Genomic DNA, 17281 nt, shown 5'->3' with positions numbered 1-17281 from the left:
CACAATGCCAAATACTATCCGTTGATGTAAGCTAAGGACGAAACAGTAGTAAATGGCTGATCTAGAAGCGGGTTTTGTTGGTCGACCCCCCCCCCCCCCCCCCCGTTTTTGAAAAAAGGGAAAAAAAAGAAAGAGAGAAAAAGTGAAGAGGAGACGAGGAAGATGTTATATTTGTTTAATTAACATCCTGCCAACCAAACATGTGACAAAATTACTAAGAACGTCGCTACATCCGCATTTAAGACATTCGGCATGCACTGTTTAATTTTTTTTTTCACATTAGTGAAATGATTTGAAATGCAATTATATTATCATCAGAATTACACTGATATCTGTTTCAGCTTTGAATTTTGTAATCAAATTACGCCTGTGTGTGTGTGTGTGTGTGTGTGTTTACTAATTTATCTCAAAACAGACCGTTTCTTAGATTCACATGTATTGAAAAGAACTGCCCCACCTTTCACTTTTTTGAGCATATTAAAAGTTACCAGTATGAGGAAAAAGAACAGTTTTTTAAGGGTGGAGGGGGTAATATCTATTTTTTTTTTAAATGTCATTTGCAAGTCATCAAACCCCCACCCCTCCCCAACTCCACACAGGCGGGCAGTGATTTTTATGGGTTTTTTAGTTTTTTGTTTTTGTTTTGCTTATCATGTTGTTTTTAATTTTAAAAACAGAAAAATACAATAATAAGTCAATTTCCAATTAATTTAATATCTAGTATGATAATTCAGTAAAGATTTACCACATTGCCAATATTGATGTGCTATCGATTGCGATCAAAATGGGTCCTATTGGGTCTATTTGGGTAAATCGACGCGCCGCACAACCGGGAGAATTGCGAGGTATAGAATAGGGTACTTTTTATATCCTATAACCAGGCACTATAACCAGGATGTGCGCATGCGTGATCCAACTTTCCATCGGGATCGGTAAACGATTGGGAGGAAATTCGAAAGCTATTTGGAGGAACTTCGAACTGATATATGTGCAATTTAAAAATGCGATTTTTATATGAAAAATATGATCAGAAGTGATACAAATGTTATGTACATTAGATTTTACACAAAAAATTAAATAAATAATTGAGAGAACAATCAAAATCAATGTTACAGGAAAACAACAGGCACTTAGCATCGGAGGGGGGGGGGGGGGTTGGAATGGGGGCAGGGACAGGGGGACGGGACTGCCCCCCTCCAGCACACGTTTTCTCGCAGCAAATATTTTTCTTGAATTTACTTATAAAAAAGTAAATTAACATACAGTTGCACCCCCCCCCCCCCAATGTTTTTGGGACCATGTAAAATTTGAAATGAAAGAGAGGAAATAAACTGTGAAATTGAAGTTAAAGGTACACTTAGCCCCCTACCCCCACGGATAGTTTGCTACGATGCTAGGTGCCTGAACAAAATATCATGGTTTCATTACATACATGTATGCTAGTATAAAGACTTTATGTAAACCAATATTATCTCGTGCATTGTTCCATTCACCAGGTTCAACAAACACCTTAGTCCAAAATAAATAAAAAATCCAAGACTAGGAGGGGAAGAAAGAAGAAATCTATTTTCCGGTTTTTTTTTACTCAGGAGCTATTTTGTTGGGGGGGGGGTATTAGGGATGAACAGGTCACTGACCCCTTGTAGATCTACCCATGACCTATCACCAGGGTCTGTATACCCATAACCAGGGTCAGTATACCCATCACCAGGGTCTCCATACCTATCACCAGGGTCAGAGTACGTATCACCAGAGTCTGTGTGCCCATCACCAGAGTCTGTACACCCATAACCGAGGCCAGTATATCCATCACCAGGGTCTTCATACCTATCACCAGGGTCAGAGTACGTATCACGTGAGTCTGTGTGCCCATCACAAGTGTCAGTATACACATAACCAGGGCCAGTATACCCATCACCAGGGTCTCCATACCTATCACCAGGGTCAGAGTACGTATCACCAGAGTCTGTGTGCCCTTCACCAGAGTCTGTACACCCATAACCAGGACCAGTATACCCATCACCAGGGTCTCCATACCTATCACCAGGGTCAGAGTACGTATCACCAGAGTCTGTGTGCCCATCACCAGGGTCTGTATACCCATAACAGGGCCAGTATACCCATCACCAGGGTCTCCATACCTATCACCAGGGTCAGAGTACGTATCACCAGAGTCTGTGTGCCCATCACCAGCGTCTGTACACCCATAACCAGGGCCAGTATACCCATCACCAGGGTCTCCATACCTATCACCAGGGTCAGAGTACGTATCACCAGAGTCTGTGTGCCCATCACCATCACCAGGGTCTCCATACCTATCACCAGGGTCAGAGTACGTATCACCAGAGTTTGTGTGCCCATCACCAGGGTCTGGATACCCATAACCAGGGCCAGTATACCCATCACCAGGGTCTCCATACCTATCACCAGGGTCAGAGTACGTGTCACCAGAGTCTGTGTGCCCATCACCAGAGTCTGTACACACAAAACCAGGGTCAGTATACCCATCACCAGGGTCTCCATACCTATCACCAGGGTCAGAGTACGTATCACCAGAGTATGTGTGCCTATCACCAGGGTCTGTACACCCATGACCAGGGTCAGTATACCCATCACCAGGGTCTCCAGGGTCAGAGTACGTATCACCAGAGTCTGTGTGTCAGTCACCAGAGTCTGTACACTCATGACCAGGGTTAGAATACCCACCATCAGGGTCTCCATACCTATCACCAGGGTCAGAGTACGTATCACCAGAGTATGTGTGCCTATCACCAGGGTCTGTACACCCATGACCAGGGTCAGTATACCTATCACCAGGGTCTCCAGGGTCAGAGTACGTATCACCAGAGTCTGTGTGTCAGTCACCAGAGTCTGTAAACTCATGACCAGGGTTAGAATACCCACCATCAGGGTCTCCATAGCTATCACCAGGGTCAGTGTACGTATCACCAGAGTCTGTGTGCAAGTGTCACAAGTGTCAGTATACACATAACCAACAATAAAAAATCCAAGACAAGGAGGGGGAGAGGGTGAAATCTATATTTTTTTTCTTTTATTCAGGAGCCATTTTGTTTTTTTTTTTTGGGGGGGGGGGGGGTATAAGGGGTTAACATGTCACTGACCCCTAATAGATCTATCCATGACCTATCACCAGGGTCTGTATACACATTACCAGGGTCAGTTACACATCACCAGGGTCTCCAGGGTCAGAGTACGTATCACCAGAGTCTGTGTGTCAGTCACCAGAGTCTGTACACCCATAACCAGGACCAGTATACCCATCACCAGGGTCTCCATACCTATCACCAGGGTCAGAGTACGTATCACCAGAGTCTGTGTGCCCCTCACCAGGGTCTGTACACCCATAACCAGTGTCAGTATACCCATCACCAGGGTCATCATACCAATCACCAGGGTCAGAGTACGTATCACCAGAGTCTGTGTGCCCATCACCAGAGTCTGTACACCCATAACCAGGGCCAGTATGCCCATCACCAGGGTCTAAAAACTTATCACCAGGAATAGTTTACGAATCAATAGGGTCTGTGTGCCCATCATTAGGGTCAGTATATCTATCACAACAGTCATTGCACTTATCTTCAGGGTTTGTACATCCATTACCTTGATCAGTAGACTTTCACCAGGATAACTGTACCTATTACCTATCACCAGAGTTAGTTTACCTAACGGCCGTGTCAGTGTACGCATCCGTGGGTCTGAGGGCCCATCTCCAAGGTCAGTATACCTATCACAAGAGTCAGTACATTTATCACCAGTATATCTATCACATTCTCTATCACCAGGGTCAGTATACCTATCGACAGAGTCAGTGTAAGGGTCTGTAGCCAATCACAGGGGTCAGTATGTATCCATCACCAGAGTCGGTATACACAAAAGTGTAGATATTCTAAGGGTCAGCAAACGTAACACCAGAATCTCAAAATCTATAACCAGGGTAAGTATAACCATCACCTGAGACAGTATACCTATCACAAGGGTCATGAGTGTACGTATCACCAAGGTATGTGTGCTCTTCACCAGGATCAGTATACCTATCACCAGGGTCACTCTACTTATCAACAGGGTCAGTATTACCTGACTCAGGTAATGGATATACAAACCCTAATGATAAGTGCACTGACTGTTGTGTTAGGTATACTGACCCTGGTGATGGGCACACAGACCCTATTGATGCGCACGCTGACCCTGGTGATAGGTATGGAGACCCTGGTGAAGGGTAAACTGACCTTTGTTATGAATATACAGACCATGATGATTGGCACACAGACCCTAGTACTACGAACACTGACCCTACTAAAAGGTATAATGACCCAGGTGATATGTTTACAGTTCTGGTGATACGTACTCTGACTCTGGTGATAGGCATTATGACCCTGGTGATAGGTATTGAGACCCTGGTGATGGGTATACTGACCCTGGTTATGGGTGTACATACCCTGGTGATGGGTATACTGACCCTGGTTATGGGTGTACAGACTCTGGTGATACGTACTCTGGTCCTTGATATAGATATGAAGACCCTGGTGATGGGTATCCTGACCCTGTTGATGGGTGTACAGACCCCGTTGTTGGGCACACAAACTCTAGTGATGGATATAATGACCCTGGTGATAGGTATGGAGACCCTGGTGATGGGTATACTGGCCCTGGTTATGGGTGTACAGACCCTGGTGATAGGCACACAGACTCTGGTGACACGTACTCTGACCCTGGTGATAGGTATGGAGACCCTGGTGATGGGTATACTGACCCTGGTTATTGGCGGACAGACCCTGGTGATGGGCACACAGACTCTGGTGATACGCACTCTGACCCTGGTGATAGGTATGGAGACCCTCGTGATGGGTATACTAACCGTGGTTATGGGTGTACAGACCCTGGTGATGGGCACACAGACTCTGGTGATACGCACGCTGACCCTGGTGATAGGTATGGAGACCCTTGTGAAGGGTAAACTGACCTTTGTTATGAATATACAGACCATGATGATTGGCACACAGACCCTAGTACTACGAACACTGACCCTACTAAAAGGTATAATGACCCAGGTGATATGTTTAAAGTTCTGGTGATACGTACTCTGACTCTGGTGATAGGCATTATGACCCTGGTGATAGGTATTGAGACCCTGGTGATGGGTATACTGACTTTGGCTAAGGATGTACAGACCCTGGTCATGAGCACACAGACTCTGGTGATACGTACTCTGACCCTGGTGATAGGTATTAAGACCCTGGTGATGGGTATACTGACCCTGGTTATGGGTGTACATACCCTGGTGATGGGCATAATGACCCTGGTTATGGGTGTACATACCCTGGTGATGGGTATACTGACCCTGGTTATGGGTGAACAGACTCTGGTGATACGTACTCTGATCCTGGTGATAGATATGAAGACCCTGGTGATGGGTATACTGACCCTGGTTATGGGTGTACAGACCCGGGTGATTGGTATACTGACCCTGGTGATGGGTGTACAGACCCCGTTGTTGGGCACACAAACTCTAGTGATGGATATAATGACCCTGGTGATAGGTATGGAGACCCTGGTGTTGGGTATACTGGCCCTGGTTATGGGTGTACAGACCCTGGTGATAGGCACACAGACTCTGGTGACACGTACTCTGACCCTGGTGATAGGTATGGAGACCCTGGTGATGGATATACTGACCCTGGTTATTGGCGGACAGACCCTGGTGATGGGCACACAGACTCTGGTGATACGCACTCTGACCCTGGTGATAGGTATGGAAACCTTCGTGATGGGTATACTAACCCTGGTTATGGGTGTACAGACCCTGGTGATGGGCACACAGACTCTGGTGATACGCACTCTGACCCTGGTGATAGGTATGGAGACCCTCGTGATGGGTATACTAACCGTGGTTATGGGTGTACAGACCCTGGTGATGGGCACACAGACTCTGGTGATACGCACGCTGACCCTGGTGATAGGTATGGAGACCCTTGTGAAGGGTAAACTGACCTTTGTTATGAATATACAGACCATGATGATTGGCACACAGACCCTAGTACTACGAACACTGACCCTACTAAAAGGTATAATGACCCAGGTGATATGTTTAAAGTTCTGGTGATACGTACTCTGACTCTGGTGATAGGCATTATGACCCTGGTGATAGGTATTGAGACCCTGGTGATGGGTATACTGACTTTGGCTAAGGATGTACAGACCCTGGTCATGAGCACACAGACTCTGGTGATACGTACTCTGACCCTGGTGATAGGTATTAAGACCCTGGTGATGGGTATACTGACCCTGGTTATGGGTGTACATACCCTGGTGATGGGCATAATGACCCTGGTTATGGGTGTACATACCCTGGTGATGGGTATACTGACCCTGGTTATGGGTGAACAGACTCTGGTGATACGTACTCTGATCCTGGTGATAGATATGAAGACCCTGGTGATGGGTATACTGACCCTGGTTATGGGTGTACAGACCCGGGTGATTGGTATACTGACCCTGGTGATGGGTGTACAGACCCCGTTGTTGGGCACACAAACTCTAGTGATGGATATAATGACCCTGGTGATAGGTATGGAGACCCTGGTGATGGGTATACTGGCCCCGGTTATGGGTGTATAGACTCTGGTGAAGGGCACACAGACTCTGGTGATACGTACTCTGACCCTGGTGATAGGTATGGAGACCCTGGTGATGGGTATACTGGCCCTGGTTATGTGTACACTGACAATTGTGATGGGCACACATACTCTGGTGATACGTACTCTGACCCTGGTGATAGGTATGAAGACCCTGGTGATGGGTATACTGACCCTGGTTATGGGTATCCAGACCCTGGTGATGGGCACACAAACTCTGGTGACACGTACTCTGACCCTGGTGATAGGGTTGGAGACCCTGGTGATGGGTATACTGGCCCTGGTTATGGGTGTACAGACTCTGGTGATGGGCACACAGACTCTGGTGATACATACTCTGACCCTGGAGACCATGGTGATGGGTATACTGACCCTGGTTATGTGTATACAGACCCTGGTGATAGGTCATGGGTAGATCTACAAGGGGTCAGTGACCTGTTCATCCCTAATACCCCCCCCCCCCCCCCCAACAAAATAGCTCCTGAGTAAAAAAAAAAAAGGAAAATAGATTTCTTCTTTCTTCCCCTCCTAGTCTTGGATTTTTTATTTATTTTGGACTAAGGTGTTTGTAGAACCTGGTGAATGGAACAATGCACGAGATAATATTGGTTTACATAAAGTCTTTATACTAGCATACATGTATGTAATGAAACCATGATATTTTGTTCAGGCACCTAGCATCGTAGCAAAGTGGGTTGAGGGCAGACTCATCCAATCTTGCCTTGAAAAAAAAACCCAACTCAAAAATACTTTTTAAATAATTGAAAATCCTAATCCGTGGGGGTAGGGGGCTAAGTGTACCTTTAACTTCAATTTCACAGTTTATTTCCTCTCTTTCATTTCAAATTTTACATGGTCCCAAAAACATTGGGGGGGGGTGCAACTGTATGTTAATTTACTTTTTTATAAGTAAATTCAAGAAAAATATTTGCTGCGAGAAAACGTGTGCTGGAGGGGGGCAGTCCCGTCCCCCTGTCCCTGCCCCCATTCCAACCCCCCCCCCCCCTCCGATGCTAAGTGCCTGTTGTTTTCCTGTAACATTGATTTTGATTGTTCTCTCAATTATTTATTTAATTTTTTGTGTAAAATCTAATGTAAATAACATTTGTATCACTTCTGATCATATTTTTCATATAAAAATCGCATTTTTAAATTGCACATATATCAGTTCGAAGTTCCTCCAAATAGCTTTCGAATTTCCTCCCAATCGTTTACCGATCCCGATGGAAAGTTGGTTCACGCATGCGCACATCCTGGTTATAGTGCCTGGTTATAGGATATAAAAAGTACCCTATTCTATACCTCGAATTGCTTAGCCTGGTTCCCGAGGCCTTCCGATTGTGCAAGCACAGAAGTTGCACAATCGGAAGGCCTCGGGAACCAGGCTAAAGAATTGCGTTGAGTCAAAGTTCACAAGCCATTTACCTGAACAACAAGGACTGAGGAGGAGATAGGGTTATTTCAAAACGGGATTGTTAAACTAAAATATTTGACAATGAATCATCAACAGTGAGTTAATGAATTTAAGTTCAGCGACGATGAGAAGACAAATAGTTCTCGCTATCATTTCATTTTCATGTTTAGTGTTTGTGAATGGACAAAATACAACTTCAAATACGCAAACGAGTCCAACTGGCACACGTTTGGGAGAGGAATCGGCCCTTAAAAAGGGAGCGAAACCTTTATATGATCTGGTGCATGGATTTTTAGACAGTGTTCAAGAATATGATTTTATTGCTGACGACAGTGCTAAAATAAGTAAGTTTTTAAATTTAAAGGAAAAAAAATGAAAGGAAAAGATTTAACGTCACACAAAAGGTGGATTTGCACATGCATGTATTTACCTCTGAAATAATCTCTGAAGTAATCTAAACTCCTTGGTGCAAGTGTGATTGATATGTTCATTTGGTTATTTTAGAGAAAAAGAGAGGGTGGATTGGCAATATTTTACATGTTATAACTCCAATTATGAAAGACAAACAATACCAGTATACTTCATTATTACTTATTAATTCTTTTGACAACTCATTATTATAGATCCCTGTATACTATACTTAGTACAATATACTTAGAAAGTCTCTATCATATTTGTATATCAATTCATGCTGTACAGTTATAGATTTTTAGTATAGATAATTCAGTCATTTGTCATAATCTGATAATTGATCAGTGGAACTGATTATTGACAGTATTACATAATGATCAACATTTTTAACAGGGATGGGATTTTTAATCTCTTGTTAAAGTACAAGTACACAAGTAAACAAATTTTGTTTGACTTAAGGAACGCATATTTTAACTTTACGTCATCACTTGATGTACTCTCCTTATTAAGTGTATGTAGGATGCTAACAAACATCACGTATACGTGTAGCAAAACCTCAGGACATTTACTCAATATTATCATATTTTAAAGAAAACAAATTTGCTTGAAGTTTTGATTACATTTAAAGCTGAATATATTGTTTCTTTTTCTAAAGCCGGTTTAATATAGAGGAAAATAATAAATGAATAAAAGATGGTAAGAATTTTTTTTTTTTATTAATTTGTTGGTGTCCCCCTTTTTCGCATTGAATGATTTATATACCATTGATAGTACATCTTTTAAGCAGCTTTAGATTCATAGGAACCAGGAAGTGTTCTTGTAAAATGAAACACAGTAATCATTTTGTAAACTGAGGAAATTCATTTCTACTCCACTGATTTTAAATAAAAGGTTAGCATTGTTGGAGTTTTTAGTGGCCAAGAGGTTGACATTCCACTTTAAATAGTCCCTGTTTCATGCTTACATGTGAAAATGATACATTATGAATAGGTGTAGTCCTGCTGTCATAATACGTCTTAATTCACCAGTGATACTCATAATGATAAAACTCATGCATTTATGTGTACCTTTAACCCGGTTGATTCTGATTTTATGCAAGATGTGAAATGTTTTTAGAAAGGCACACATGACACATTAAGTTTGAATTCTGAGTCAGAAATAAACCGGTTGTTTGTTGACAGATTTTACTCTGAGGTACATGTATTGCAAAATCTTTTTGTCACGTTTTGTAAAAGACATTCATGTATGAGAAGAAAAACTGTTCAGATATTTATAAAAAAAAAGATGAAAAACCATCAGTATTGAAAAAGAGACAGAATTAATTTGATTAATTCTATTTAAGACTTGATTTAATACACAGAGTTTGAAAAAACTCATGCAACAGCAGTCAAGCACTTTGAGTATTCCCCCTATCTGTTTATCTATTTTACAGTTCAACAATGGGACATATAAAATTTGATAAGATACCGGCCGTGTGAACAGTTTTCTAATCCAGTTCAATATGTATATGTGTATCATCCTTCGACTCACCCCCCTGCTTGTGTTATACCTGTTATGGCCGCACTCTGCCTTATGTAGATTTCTCCCTTTGGTCTACTAAATAGGAAATGACATTTATTTGTCTATGCATTTTCCACCTGGACACCTTGTTCTCAGACTGGTCCACGTCCCCTTCATTAATTTTATTACCAAGTTATTATGGGCCGGCTAGTTTCGGTTTGACAAAGAGGTTTCTCTCACGTCTCTTTATTGTTAACAACCTTTTCATTGTCATGACATCATGCCCCATCCCGGCTTTGTTTAAATACGTACAGAAAATCGTGATCGTATTTATAAATGTAATTGTATATGTACTGTCAGTGTTAGTAAGTAACTGCAGATTGAAATTGTCCATAAGTGTTAATATACAAATTATGTATACATACGCTGTTTTTTGTGGATCAAAATTCTCTACATGTGGAAATGCATTATAAAAACAGATACTTTGATTCTTGGAACAGATTATCTAACAATGAATAATCATCTCTTTGTCAGGCTTCGAAAGAATTTCAAGTACATAAATATTTACTACCGGTATATATTTTAGCTAACAAAGTGTTGTTAAGTTGTTGTACTATATGTCTATTATATGTCTATTCACAGTTCAAGGGATCTATCATGGAATAATTATCTATCTGACAGATTTAGAGACAATTCCATATGTACATACATGTGTGTTTATTATGTATTTTAGTTACAAAGTGTTACTAAGTTGTTGTACTATGTCCATAACATGTCTATTCACAGATCAGGGGATCTATCAAAGGAATAATTATCTATCTGACAGCTTTAGAGAAAATTCCATGGACATGTATCATTATGATCAATGCTGGACATGAACGCCCTTGAGGGCCCCAGACTTACGTAGACGTTCTGTGTAATTTTTGAATGACTTAGATCAGCAGTTGATTTTATAGGACTTTAATTTCTATCTTTGTTTGACCAGCACTCCAGGAACATCTGTTATTCAAATACACACTCACCTTTGTGCCATAAATAAGATATGTACAAAGAAAATCATGACCATCTTGATGTAATCTCGTTTGCCAGATGTTTTTAGCAATATATTTTAGGTAACTAAAAGTGCTCACTGCAATACAGTAATTGCATATATTACCATGATTACTGAAAACTTATTTTCAGCTTGCCAGATTTTTTTTTTTTATCAGACATGATCCATATGAACTAGCTTCAAGTTTTTTTTATTTATCATAGATGTAAACATTACAAATTAAAATTTAGATTTAAGGTAAAGAAAGAAAAAAGCGTCATTTTATCTTGATAAGTATCCAATCACTTATAGAACACAAGGGCCTGAGGTGAAATTGACAAGCTTGTGGGCTTGTAAAACGACCCTTTTCCTCGCTTTTTAATGGCAGAGTTACAAGAAGTTGAAGTGAATTCTAATTGTAAGCACTTAATAGCTTCAATAAACTCTTACGTTTGTTTTCTTTATCTCATCATGCACACATTGTTGTTCAAGTATTACGGAAGCCTGAAGAGAAGGATTATGGTCGACAAAAGACACGTTTTTGGGGAATTTATGGTCAGCTTGCTCTGTTTAGGAAGCAAGAAAAAAATGTGTCTTTTTTCAGAAGGAAAGGATCCAAATAGAAACTGTCGGGGTTTTTTTTGTACAAAGAGATAAAATTGCCATGGTTTCACAATGTTCTATTGTGCGAGGATGACAGAAATTAGATAGGGATGATGAATATCAGGTACAGCTTTGCTGAGATTTGACAAGACCTCAGGATATTTTCCACCTACAGATATATGATATACAGATGTGGCCATTTTATATCGATTTCATGATAAGCTTTTAAATGTGGCCTTATTGCTTTTGTTGTTAGGTTAAAATGAGATTTAATACATTTTATCATGTCCATACACTGAAATGCACTTAAAGAAAAAATGGAAATCTTTGATATCATGCCCAGATATATATCAATATATATGCACATGGAAATCCAAATATCCCAGTCTGTTGTTAAAATTGATAAATATAGTCTCAGTAATAATTGTTGAAAAGCCACAAAAATTGAGCCATGCACATTTCAATTACACCACACAATTTGTTTCCTTTTCAACCCAATGCAATCAATATCCAACAGTCTGCAGAGTATCAATATGTTTAACAGCTGCCTTTTGTTTTTAAACTGGTTTGCCTCTTCCTCATTGTTATCGTTTCATAATTCAGTTAAGAATTTTTTTTCTGAAATGTAGTATAGGACCATAGAAAAAAATGTGAGGAGGACTTGAATAATTCATCATCTATTACTGTAGCACAGCTGTAAATTACCAAAGTAGCATCATGTATACTTGTACATACATGCAAGCACAGTGTGTAACAATTATTTTATGCAGTGTTAAAGGCCCCCCCCCCCCCCCCTAAAAAAAACAAAAACAAAAACAAAACAAAAAAACAAAAACAAAACTGCCCAACACACTTTTCACTCAAAAGCAGTAATATATTTGTCGTTATCTTGATGAGATAGTTCTATAAGTGTAATAGAGTGTAATTAAATATACCTAGATAATTCATTTCCAGTGTTTATCAAGTAAGAAAAAAGTACTGCAATCTCTAAAATGACCAAGCCATTAAGGTATTTGTGTCAAGAGAGCAAGAGAGATAAAATATATAAGAAGAGATTACAGATGGGGGGGGGGGGGGGGCTATTGATTGATCAATGAAAATACATGTATTGTTAAGCATTTGGTTAACAAAATCTATTTCAGATACATTAGTATGATACATACTTTTAATAGACATGAAAACAATGGCCCAATGTTTTCACACGTTTAGATGCAATTATTTGCTCACTGGTTCTGTCAGAAAAACTCTCACATGAACTTGTGTGCCATGTTGAATACTTTCCCATTGTTTTGGATACAAAATGTGCTAAACGGATAAACAGAAAGGGTATATACATGCAATGGGGATGTACTAGTACATTGCTGAGAATTACCAATCAAAGCCCAAGGCTTCTATCAAATTTCTTATTCATTACTGGTGTTAATATGAATACTGACTGCAGTCTCTCTAGGGGTTGATATGTTGGTGCCAGGGGAAGTTTGGGTTCTGTGCTGATTGGAAAACGTTGGCTACTTTCAGTCTGAGCAGCAAGATAAGACTCTTGCCTATTGATTTACCTTGGGTAATAAATCACAACTTCTGAATACCTGAGACTCAGGTTCTCATTGATTCTAAGAAGGTCTAGGGGTTTTGTTTTTATGATTAGAAGTTTTCCTCCTACTTAATTAGCTTTATACTTGGTTGCCAATTTTTCTAATTCTGCGGCTGGGGCTATGTCTTCAGAAGTTCATTGCACAGATATTGGCTTTAAAAATTCATACTTATTTATTAAGCTGTGGAGAGTTGTTAGCAAGGCAATATTCTGTGAACCTGAGAACTGTTATCTCTATGTTTATGTTTCAGTGTTCTGGAAGAATATCAAGTAAAATAGTCTCCTCTGGCCTTTTTATTTTCAGTAGAGTGAAGAATGATTGAATAATGCTATTTCACAGCTACTGCAATCACCACATGTTGCGTCGATTGATAGTGAATTTGAGTTTGATAGATCAATAATAAAAGGGTTGTACCTACTGGTAATTTCTAAACTGCATTTTAATTGATATTTTATAACTTAAGTCTTTTTTAGGGCTTCTGCTGTGAAATCAAATTTTGGTCCAGTAAACCAATTATGTGAATTTGTAAACTCATTTCTTAACAATTTGTGGTACTGTAATTATTATTAAATCCCTATTCACACTTGTCCATGTACATGAACTAAGACATACTACCAGCTTGTATTTTAATACTCTCAGTACTTTGATACAGAGTGCCAGGACACAAGTTATTGATAGTTATACCCGGCTGTCTGTGTCATATAGGGTCAGTGTCCTCAGAGGTCGACACTGGTTTGTTCCTGGTCAATAGTTGTGTTATGTAACACATTACATGACTGCCGTGCTGAACAGTTGTCATGACATATTAATAAATAACTATTCTATCATTGTTTGTCATCAGCATCATCAGCATATGTATTCTTGATCATCATGACTGAATGTGAGTCATGACATGACAAACTCTCATAATTAATTCAGTGTGATAAAACATGTACCAGTAGTTCTTCATCTTTGGGCTGGGACTTGCTTACTTTTAAGGGTACATCGGATCATTTGAGATACAGCTATAAATTGAAAGGGAAGGTGTCTATTAATTAAGGTGGTATGGGAACCTGTCCATGTGATATTATTGTTTTGTCCTGTATAATTTTTTTTTGAAAACTTTGAAAGAGTAAACATTATAAAAGCCTCAGTGTGATTCAAACCCATCTTGGAAATGTGAATAGAATGCAAAGTTTTGTGAAAGAAAATTTTTTTTGGGGGGGGGGGGGGGATTGTGTAAGGGAGGGTATTTTTTTTTTTTTTTTTTTTTTTTTTTTTTTTTTTTTTTTCATAAAATGTGAAAAGGTTCTTACATAGTTCAGGTGGTTTAAATCAGACACTAGAACATGTGTCTGCAATCTCTGCATTAATAGACAATAAAAACAATTTAGTACACTAATTAAAACAAGTTAAAAGTGACGTCAATAAGTGATCTTCAAATTAACTCTCATTACAAAGACATTTCATGGTAAAGCAATTTGTTCATGCACATGTTACAGGTTTAAATGAAATTACATATTATGATTTTAACCACATAAAGATACAGGAATTTAATAAAAACTCTTTGAACACCTGGTTTCTGTTAAGAGACCTATAACAAGGAAGTTGTTAGACTTTAGGGACCAAAGTAGATAAGATGACAGATAAACGGAGAACCTGTAAATTTGTTCTGACAGATTCAGTGTTCTTGGTAAGCTTGCAACTCCTGAACAACTACCTTAAGTAAACATTACAAACCATAGGTGTGCAACATTGCAGACTTGCTAGGTAGAAGAGTTCACTTGGTGAATTATACAAAAAGTAGCAGAAAACAAGATAATATTTAAGCCTGTCACCATGTCCTTTATGATATACCGTATTTGGTGAATAATACCGGTACATGTTCTGTAATTTTGATACAGGTATAATAGATATGATTAGATTTGTTAAATCTAGCTCACTGATTCTAAAGACCTTGATATGCCAATTGTGTAAGCCTGGTAGATGTAAATTATCTATTCTGACATGTAGCTTCCTGGTTCAAAGTATTGTAGGTCAAAATCATACATCCATGTTACAGGATTGTCCAATTTTAAATTAACCAAAAATATGGAAGTCTGGTACAAATGCACTACTGACTAGCAATATTTCAATACATGTACTGGTATTGATTGACGATTTTTTATAGATATGAAAATATTAAATACATATTTGTATCATTAATGATTGGTATATTGTGAAACATGATTTTTATCCCAACATAGATATTTCAAAATTGTGACATAACAGTAATATAGCTAATATTTTGGGTTCCCATCAATAATTTATATTTTTAAACATTTTGCTGGGGTTTAAAACATAATTGTATGTATAATTTATAATATAATATATTATGTATTATTGTTCATGAACTGGTTGCTTAAAATTTGCTATTGATGACCAACAATTTAACAAAAAATACTGTTTCTTAGAAAATGAAAAGCAAATTCTCTCTCTCTCTTTCTCTAAAAACATTTTGCATATTTGACTTCATCATAAACACAAATAACTTAGGGCCATTAGCTCTGTCACAAGGGAAGACAATTACTGGTAGGAAATATTTAAGATAGGATGGAGTGTTTTTCATGAACCAGAAACAGCAAAACTTTCACACCAGCTACAGGATAAAATTTCAGTTGATATTGTTGTCCATGTTAGTGATTTGGCTCATGGGCCTATTATTATATATCTGAATACTCGATTCATATTTTGTTGCGTACATCTGAACAATTATCATGGTTTTTTTTTCAGCATATCAACAAATAGAGGGCTACATAAAAAATGGCACCTTTGAAAAGTTTTCAGAAAGATGGCAGGATGTAAGATAATCTATAATTCTTTCATAAAACATATTTCCTTATACTTTAGATACAAGTAATATTTATATGTGTTAATTGTGTTATTTTGAATTTACCTATAATATCTATTTAGAGTAGAAAGAAATTTATGTCAATAATATGTCTCTCTTTCTATTTTCAGATGGTGTCTGTATTTGGGGGGTTTGCAGCCTGTATTATCGTTGGGTTGCTGTTTGCCATTTTTATGCCCATCATCGGTTTGTTCTTCTGTTGCTGCTATTGTTGCTGCAAACGATGTGGCAAAGCCAGAGAGAAATCGGATCCTAAATCAGCTGGCTGCAAACGAGCAACCTATTGCTTCTTTTTGGCCGTATTTGCAACCATGATGTTGTAAGTTACCATTGCCCAGTATCCCCAAAAAATTATTTTAGAATTGGTTTTGTTTTTTAAATGAATGATATGAAAATATTAAGATTATGATATGTACATGTACATGTATAGAGACATTATATTAGAGCAATTTGAAATATGTACTGTGAAAAAAGTAAGAAGGAAAAAAAACCTTTAAGAAATAGGAAAGACAGTCGTGGGTAAGGTTGTGAGTTTTTTGATTGATTTATTGTATGCACTGGATATTCTTTTCTAGAACTGGAGGAATCGTATCCATAATCTCAAATGAGTTAATGCGCAACAAACTGCAGAACTCAGATCAGCGGGGACCAGTCCAGTACTTAAGACACGGGCTAGCAGAAGTGATATCATATGGAGATGATAGTACGAAAGTGAGTTATATTGGCGAAGTTTTAGGGAAACCGAACAATACAGCATGGTTACATCTACAATGGCCATGGATAAAGTTTATTGAGGAATAATTTTTAAAAGTATCTACAAGGGTTGTTAGAAAAGTTCGTGGACAAAGTGATTAACGGCAAAATTACTGTGTACTTTATATCCCACCATTATTTGTCAAATTTTTGTATAATGTCTTTTGTGTCATATCGTAGATCATTTAGGTCCAAAAATCTCTGTCCACGCAGTTTCGACTTCATAAAATTCATAGGTGCAAGATCTGGGCTGTATTGGGGGGGGTCGGAGTGCTGCAAGAGATCAAGATATCAGTATTTCCATTTTCAAATCTTCAATTCCAATTGTGGTTCCAATTGTAAACCTTTGTCCTAGAAAAATAGCAGCATCTAAGAACCTTTTGGTCTCCATCAGAGATTTTTCTGAGTGCACACAAATTTTAATGATGGCCCGGTGCTCCAAAGTGTCCATTTACG

At 38.9% G+C, this 17281-nt stretch overlaps 3 protein-coding genes across 5 annotated transcripts in view; 2 read left to right on the top strand and 1 right to left on the bottom strand.

The window, feature by feature from the left end:
- Positions 1–1648: 1648 nt before the first annotated feature.
- LOC136269810 (uncharacterized) lies at positions 1649–3261 on the bottom strand. The gene is made up of 4 exons (XM_066065075.1): positions 3193–3261; positions 2808–2955; positions 2640–2723; positions 1649–1932 (listed from the first exon to the last, which is right to left on the bottom strand). Exons 1-4 carry the CDS (start codon positions 3259–3261, stop codon positions 1649–1651), a joined length of 585 nt encoding a protein of 194 aa, XP_065921147.1.
- An 864-nt stretch (positions 3262–4125) lies between these two features.
- On the top strand, positions 4126–7068 carry LOC136269809 (uncharacterized). Its single transcript, XM_066065067.1, has 9 exons — positions 4126–4321; positions 4531–4628; positions 4896–4971; positions 5118–5236; positions 5714–5824; positions 5924–5999; positions 6146–6264; positions 6637–6831; positions 7045–7068. Exons 1-9 carry the CDS (start codon positions 4126–4128, stop codon positions 7066–7068), a joined length of 1014 nt encoding a protein of 337 aa, XP_065921139.1.
- A 950-nt stretch (positions 7069–8018) lies between these two features.
- LOC105345788 (prominin-1) overlaps positions 8019–17281 on the top strand; it is a 33240-nt gene continuing 23977 nt past the window's right edge. For 2 of the 3 annotated variants that reach the window (XM_066089357.1, XM_066089358.1), the window contains exons 1-4: positions 8023–8411; positions 15955–16022; positions 16183–16391; positions 16648–16783. In XM_066089357.1, coding sequence (XP_065945429.1) covers positions 8171–8411; positions 15955–16022; positions 16183–16391; positions 16648–16783 — 654 coding nt within the window. In that variant the 5' untranslated portion in view covers positions 8023–8170. Of the gene's footprint in view, positions 8412–15954; positions 16023–16182; positions 16392–16647; positions 16784–17281 lie in introns of all 3 variants that reach the window. The other variant, XM_066064987.1, reaches the window with a different exon arrangement.

The sequence above is a fragment of the Magallana gigas genome, chromosome 7 (assembly GCF_963853765.1).
Source record: "Magallana gigas chromosome 7, xbMagGiga1.1, whole genome shotgun sequence".
In the NCBI taxonomy this organism is placed as follows: Eukaryota; Metazoa; Mollusca; class Bivalvia; order Ostreida; family Ostreidae; genus Magallana; species Magallana gigas.
The sequence above is the reverse complement of the archived record's forward strand: the minus strand, read 5'-3'. Positions and strand labels throughout refer to the sequence as shown.

Coding starts and splice junctions, on each gene's coding strand:
- LOC136269810 (XM_066065075.1), bottom strand. CDS start 3,261: ATGGGTGTACAGACTCTGGTGACTGACACACAGACTCTGGTGATACGT. Junction 2,724..2,807: donor CCTGGAGACCCTGGTGATAG/GTATACTGACCC, acceptor CCCTGGTGATAG/GTATGGAGACCCTGATGGTG. Junction 1,933..2,639: donor CACACAGACTCTGGTGATAC/GTACTCTGACCC, acceptor CCCTGGTGATAG/GTATGGAGACCCTGGTGATG.
- LOC136269809 (XM_066065067.1), top strand. CDS start 4,126: ATGATAAGTGCACTGACTGTTGTGTTAGGTATACTGACCCTGGTGATG. Junction 4,322..4,530: donor AACACTGACCCTACTAAAAG/GTATAATGACCC, acceptor TCCTTGATATAG/ATATGAAGACCCTGGTGATG. Junction 6,000..6,145: donor TATGGAGACCCTTGTGAAGG/GTAAACTGACCT, acceptor CTCTGGTGATAG/GCATTATGACCCTGGTGATA.